Source organism: Rhinoraja longicauda, chromosome 10, assembly GCF_053455715.1.
Source record: "Rhinoraja longicauda isolate Sanriku21f chromosome 10, sRhiLon1.1, whole genome shotgun sequence".
Lineage (NCBI taxonomy): Eukaryota > Metazoa > Chordata > Chondrichthyes > Rajiformes > Arhynchobatidae > Rhinoraja > Rhinoraja longicauda.
Window position 1 is genome coordinate 35,016,651 of NC_135962.1, and position 6,392 is coordinate 35,023,042.

The 6,392-nt window shown below is 42.1% G+C and overlaps 1 protein-coding gene across 1 annotated transcript in view; it reads right to left on the reverse strand.

The window, feature by feature from the left end:
• LOC144597525 (protein TALPID3-like) overlaps window positions 1–6,240 on the reverse strand; it is a 31,863-nt gene extending 25,623 nt beyond the window's left edge. The window contains exons 1-2 of the mRNA XM_078407005.1: window positions 5,462–6,240; window positions 2,531–2,613 (exon numbers count right to left, since the gene is read on the reverse strand). Coding sequence (XP_078263131.1) covers window positions 2,531–2,613; window positions 5,462–5,663 — 285 coding nt within the window. The 5' untranslated portion in view covers window positions 5,664–6,240. The remainder of the gene's footprint in view (window positions 1–2,530; window positions 2,614–5,461) is intronic.
• Between the last annotated feature and the right edge of the window lie 152 nt (window positions 6,241–6,392).

Genomic DNA, 6,392 nt, shown 5'->3' on the forward strand with positions numbered 1-6,392 from the left:
TTCCCTCGATCCTGACTAGTCTCCCAGTTCCTGCCGCTGAAAAACATCCCCACAGCATGATGTTGCCACCACCATGCTTCACCGTAGGTATGGTATTGGCCAGGTGATGAGCAGTGCCTGGTTTCCTCCAGACATGATGCTTGGCATTCAGGCCAGAGTTCAATCTTGGTTTCATCAGACCAGAGAATCTTGTTTCTCATGGTCTGAGAGTCCTTTAGGTGCCTTTTGGCAAACTCCAAGTGGGCTGTCATGTGCCTTTTACTGAGGAGTGGCTTCAGTCTGACCACTCTACCATAAAGGCCTGATTGGGATAGTCAAGGGAAACAGAATGAATCTAAGCTCAATTTTGAGTGTCATAGCAAAGGGTCTGAATACTTATGTAAATGTGATTTTTTCAGTTATTTCTTTTAAATTACTTTGCAAAAAATTCTAAACACCTGTTTTCGCTTCTTCATTCTGGGGTGTTGTGTGTAGATTGATGATTAAAAAAATGAATTTAATACATTTTAAAATAAGGCTGTAACGGAACAAAATGTGGAAAAAGTTAAGGGGTTTGAATACTTTCTGAATACACTGTACAATGGCTACAAGTTTATTTTTATTACTGCAAGCTAAATACACTGAAGGTAGTATGTTACTTTGTTTAATAGAATATAATTGCATAAATGTCAACACGAGCAATTGCTTGTCGATTTCAGTGGCCACCCACAATAAAAAGAGCAGCAGTATTCTGAAGAAAAAATGGAGTTGGACCACTGCAAGAAGGATATGTTGTACGATTTCCCCCCCCTGATACTGTTTATATCCAAGACAGGTTTTGTTTCCAAATTAGCTTTTAAATGGTTCGCTTATAACCACTAGGCTCGCCTAATACAAATTCTGTTCCCTAATTCATAACCTCTATTCTATTCAACACATATTATGGAAACACCCATTCTAGGAAAACTACCTGTACTTCCACTTTCATATTATCTCCTACTCCACTGTCTCAACCAATATTCCTCTGCCCTGCTGTTGTCACTTCCAGATTTCACTGCTCTACTGATCTTCTGGCCAGCCATAGAAACACAGAAAATAGGTGCAGGAGGAGGCCATTTGGCCCTTTGAGCCAGCACCACCATTCATTGTGATCATGGCTGATCACCCACAATCAGTAACCTGTGCCTGCCTTCTCCCCATATCCCGTGAATCCAATCACCCCTACAGCTCTATCTAACTCTCTTTTAAATTCATCCAGTGAATTGGCCTCAACTGCCTTCTGTGGCAGAGAATTCCACAAATTCACAACTCTGGGTGAAAAAATTATTTCTCATCTGTTTTAAATGGTGTCCCCTTTATCCTTAGACTGTGGCCCCTGGTTCTGGACTCCCCCAACATTGGGAACATTTTTCCTGCATCTAGCTTGTCCAGTCCTTTTATAATTTTATACGTTTCTATAAGATCCCCTCTCATCGTTCTAAATTCCAGTGAATACAAGCCCAGTCTTTCCAATCTTTCCTCTTGTGACAGTCCCTCCATCCCGGGGATTAACCTCGTGAACCTATGCTTCACTGCCTCAACAGCAAAGATGTCCTTCCTCAAATTAGGACACCATCCCTACATTCTAAAACATTAGCTCACCACTCACTAAAAAGCATATTTTCATATCCTATTGGACACAAAATTGCACTTAATCATCACCCATCTTTGTTCACCTATGGTATTTCAACAATTTCTATTGATCTGTTTGAATCTTTCATGATCCCACGAAGTTTCACTCTTGCCACTTGCTCACACTGCCCCATGTACTGATTGCACCATTGTGCATTCACTATATCCTAGTGCTAATGTCCTTTGCTTGCTGAGCCACGGTGACATTCAGTTACATAATTTGTTTTAAATTCTTGTTCTTGTCTTTAAATCCCTTCATTTCTCACCTCCTCCTGTCCGTGATACTTTGAAATGCATATCCAAGTTAGGACATCTCAACAAACCAATTTTAACTGTTCCATCTCAAGCAGCACACAATGCTGGCAATCTTAATGTCTAAAATTACTTCCTGGAACTTTCTGCCATTTTATCCCCCTATGAAATACATCTGAAACCCCAATTTTTGATCACCATTCTGGACATCTGCTCTGAAATCTACTTATGTAACCCAATATTGACGCCAAACTAAAGATGCTAAAAAAAAGCAAGTTGCTTTTGTTATCAGTCAAAAAAATGAAACAGTGTGTAGGAAAGAACTGCAGATGCTGGTTTAAATCGAAGATAGACACAAAATGCTGGAGTAACTCAGCAGGACAGGCAGCATCTCTGGAGAGAAGGAATGGGTGACGTTTTGGGTTGAGACCCTTCTTCAGACTTCCAACAGAAATGAAACAGTGCACTTTCATAAATTTGACTAAAATTTGCAAGAATTTTCATTCAGGAAAATGTAGTTTGCATGACCAAACACTGTAGAGGAGTTAAGTTTATAAAACCTTTCTGACAATTGTAAAGTAGCTCTCAATGTATTGATAATAAAATAAAGCATTGTTTAATTGTTTACCCATAGTGGTAACTTGCAATGGTCACATCTGCCTTCTTTTTGTGCTCTCTGCCCAGTTGATTTTGTTCGAGACAAATCATGCACTGAAATCAAATAATCGTAAAAAAGATTATGTGCAACCTTCACATGAGAGACACAACGCATGTAATCAAAAATAAACAATTTCCAAAAAATTCACTAGGCTTTCAAAAGTATTCACATTTTTGACATTTTTTTCTTCAGGCAAGATATATTACATATCTAACAAATGCTGTATTCAAAAACCTAAGTCGCAGTAAAAGACCACATCTTAAATAATGTGTAAGAACGAACTGCAGATGCTGGTTTAAATCGAAGGTAGATACAGGCAGCATCTCTGAAGAGAAGGAATGGGTGACGTTTCGGGCCGAGTCCATTCTTCAGACGTCACTCATTCCTTCTCTCCAGAGTTGCTGCCTGTCCCGCTGAGTTACTCCAGCATTTTGTTTCTACATCTTAAATAATGCTTGCCAATGTAGAAATTGCTATAAAACATCCAGAACTTAATATAATTGATTTTTTAGTAGAGTACAAAAGCTTATCTTGAAGTTAAATGGAATATTCAGGATGCAGACAGATGAGCTGAGTTTCACACTGTTCCTAGGAAAAGGGATACGAAGTCAGTGTCAAGAAATAGGTTTTCTTCTGGGGAGCAAAGACAGTAATTTAGTCCTCATAGTGGTTAACTGCTGCTCATACAGTCTGAAAATGTATAATTAGTTGAGGAGCCAGGTGGGAATGAAAGAGAGCTGAGGATTACAAAAGTGCATGTAAAAACTGTAGTTGTGTTTTCAGATGAGGTTGTGGGGGCTTCTAAAAGGTAGGAAGGGGCGGGATAAACTAACTAATTCTCCTTGGATTACAGCAATAATGCTGCAGGGATGAGAAGTGAAACTATTGCAGGTGATCTTGTGTTGGTAAGAGTGGAAGAAGAAGGTGCTTCCATTCCATTGGCCAATAGAAGCGATGTTTAAAGGGAATGGTATTGTCAAAGATCTCCAATTTCACCGTTGTTCAAGAACTTACTTGTGATTTTAATTGAAGCTACTTTGTGCTACAAGAATACCTATACTCTTAGGGAAATAATATATCAAGAGCAAGAGCTACCCCACAGAATAAAAAGAAAGAAAATTATTTAGGCAGCCTGATTTGAGAATAGACAAGAATGAATTGACATATTTTTGATCGAAAGGTGATGTTATTCAACATGGTGAAGTTAGTATCAATGGGGATATAAATAGTTTACAAGATCCATGCACATGCAGTTTACCAATAAAGAAGCCGTTACAAAAACATCAAAATAACTGATGGAATATTAGCTTTAAATAGAGGTCTAAAATATAAAGCGGTGAACATCAGGTAATCTCTAGCTTGCACAAATTTCTACTAGGAGCACATCACAAATATCACAGAGAATTCTACCATTTTTCAATCTGAAACCGTTATTTCACAAGCCAAGAGTACGGAAAGATATGGAGTGAAGGTAGATGGGACTAGTTTAATTTGATATAATTATTGGCACATATATTTTAGGCCAAAGGGCCTGTTCCTGCGCACAATGTAAGGTGAGCAGGTGATGTTAAGATGCAGAATAGTCATAAGCTTGAGGGACCATTGTGCCATTAATGAGCTCATGGCTTTTATAAGGTATGACAGTCTGAGGGAGGGACGAAGCCTTCCATACACTTGAGATGATACTTGGTCCCTTCTTCCAGCATGTCATCTCCAAGATAGAAGAAATAAAAATGTGAGCAGGTCAAGCTCTGGGGAAACAATGGACAGATGTTTCAGGTCGGGACCCTTCTTCAGACTGATTTCGACCCAAAAGGTGCCTGTCCATTGATTGATTACAATCAATAACCTACGCACTTTGGTTATGGTTATGGATGTCTTAAATTAAAACTTGCCAGTTCAAGACTTTGAAAACTCCAACATGACACCGCTGCAGTGCTCTGCTCCCAAGAACCGTTTGCAAGTCAGAAATCTAATTTCAAACCAAATTCCCATTCAGCAAATGCCTGGAGCCCTGCAGCAACTGGCAAATATCCCGCTGGTTTCCCAAACATTCACTCTGATGGGAGACTGGCAGTGGAATGGTTAAAATGTAAAAGATCATGATTGAGCAAACTTGATGGGTCGAATGGCCCAATTCTGCTCCTATAACATTTGAACATGTTAGGGCATAGCTTTAAGGTGAGAGGCAAAGTGTAAATAAAGATGTGTGAAGCAAGCCTTTTTTTTAAGAGCAGAGAATGAACTGTCTGGAACAGGCTGTCAAGATGGTGGTGGAGGCATATATGATAGTGGCGTTTGAGACTTTTAAATGACACATGAATATACATGGCTGGAGGAATATGGATCGCATGCAGGCAGAGGAGATTAGTTTAACTTGGCATCATGTACTGCATAGACATTGTGCGCCAAAGGACCTGTTCCTGTACTGTATGTTTCATCTGAGCAGGTTAATAGCTAAGTGATGCATGAAATCCGCCCCAAATGCTCGGGTCGTCCATAACACTGGGCATTTGCAAGCTAATGACAACCTGCCGAGACTAGGGAACGACAGATGCTAGAATCTTGAATAAAGCACAGAGTGCTGTTGGAACTCTGCGAGTCACACACCATCTATGAAGGGAATGGACTGCTGATGTTTCAGGCCGGTATCCTTCCACAGTCTGCAACATAAACATTCATAGAGTCCTGGCCCAAAACGTCGCCTGTCCATTCTCTCCCAGGGTGCTGCCTGACCCGATGACTTCCACCAGCATGTTACATTTTACTGGAGAACCTGTACTTGTACATTTCATGCACCCTGTGGAAACCATTCACCGGGATCCTGTTCGATGTTTAACGTTGCACCAAAGTTATGGAAATCCTAACAAATCGAAACACAGGTGAAGAATGTCCATTAACCTCGTGAAGGTGCTCCTGCTGACACATCAGGTGCCAGTATTTTACAGGGTGGTCTGTTGGCCGGCAAGGCGGGTGGGATGTAAACAGAGTCGTCCGCCCAACGTGGAGGGAGAACTTGGCGCAACTTCTCACCCGAAGTCGGGGCTCTGTCCGAGGTCCGAAGAAGGGAGAGGTGGTCGATCTCCCGCACTGAGGGCTCCATTTGCCCTCGGCAGCTGCCACCACCTCCTGGGCGATAAAGAGTAGCACCAACCCGCCCGGTGCCGTGTCTCGCCGCCTTCTTCCCGCTCCTCAAAGTTTAAACCGCGACACCTTCAAAACGATTAGCGTCCAGAAACATAATTTCTCCAGTGGGGAGAAAGTAAAAGGTGGGTGCTTGTATGGGGGAGGAAACGGTCCACTCAGCTCTGGCTTCGCTTGCTACCAAATAAATTTAAGGTAGCTCTTCTTCTCCAAGAAGCCCTTCTTGCTTAAGTCCATACTCTGCCACCACCAGTTTAAATTCCATTTGGAATATTTTGTAGGACCAAGAACCAAGAAGACTGCCAGCTGGGTCGCGCACCCTCCGGTCAGCCCGCGCTCGCTGCCCCGGCGCGCGACCAACCGTCGCCCGTCTGCGGCGCGCGCGCTCCAGGGGAAGTTTCCCGGGCAACTCGGGGAGCCGCCTCACCTCGACGAACCCCGGGGAACTGTAGTGTGATTGAAGCCGGAGTCTTATTTTTACACCGCTTTGGGGTTCAGAGTTACATTAAATTCAAAAGAAATAAAGACTCGCGCCACATCCGGGTCCCGGCGCTGAACGTAAAGCTGCTCGCCGACTCAAATATAACTTTCGGTTATTCTAATCTTTTTTTTTTAAAGTCTTAACCGAAGAACTGTTAGCGGAAATCCCCCCCCCCCCAAAAAAAATCACTGTCAAATGTCTGCATGA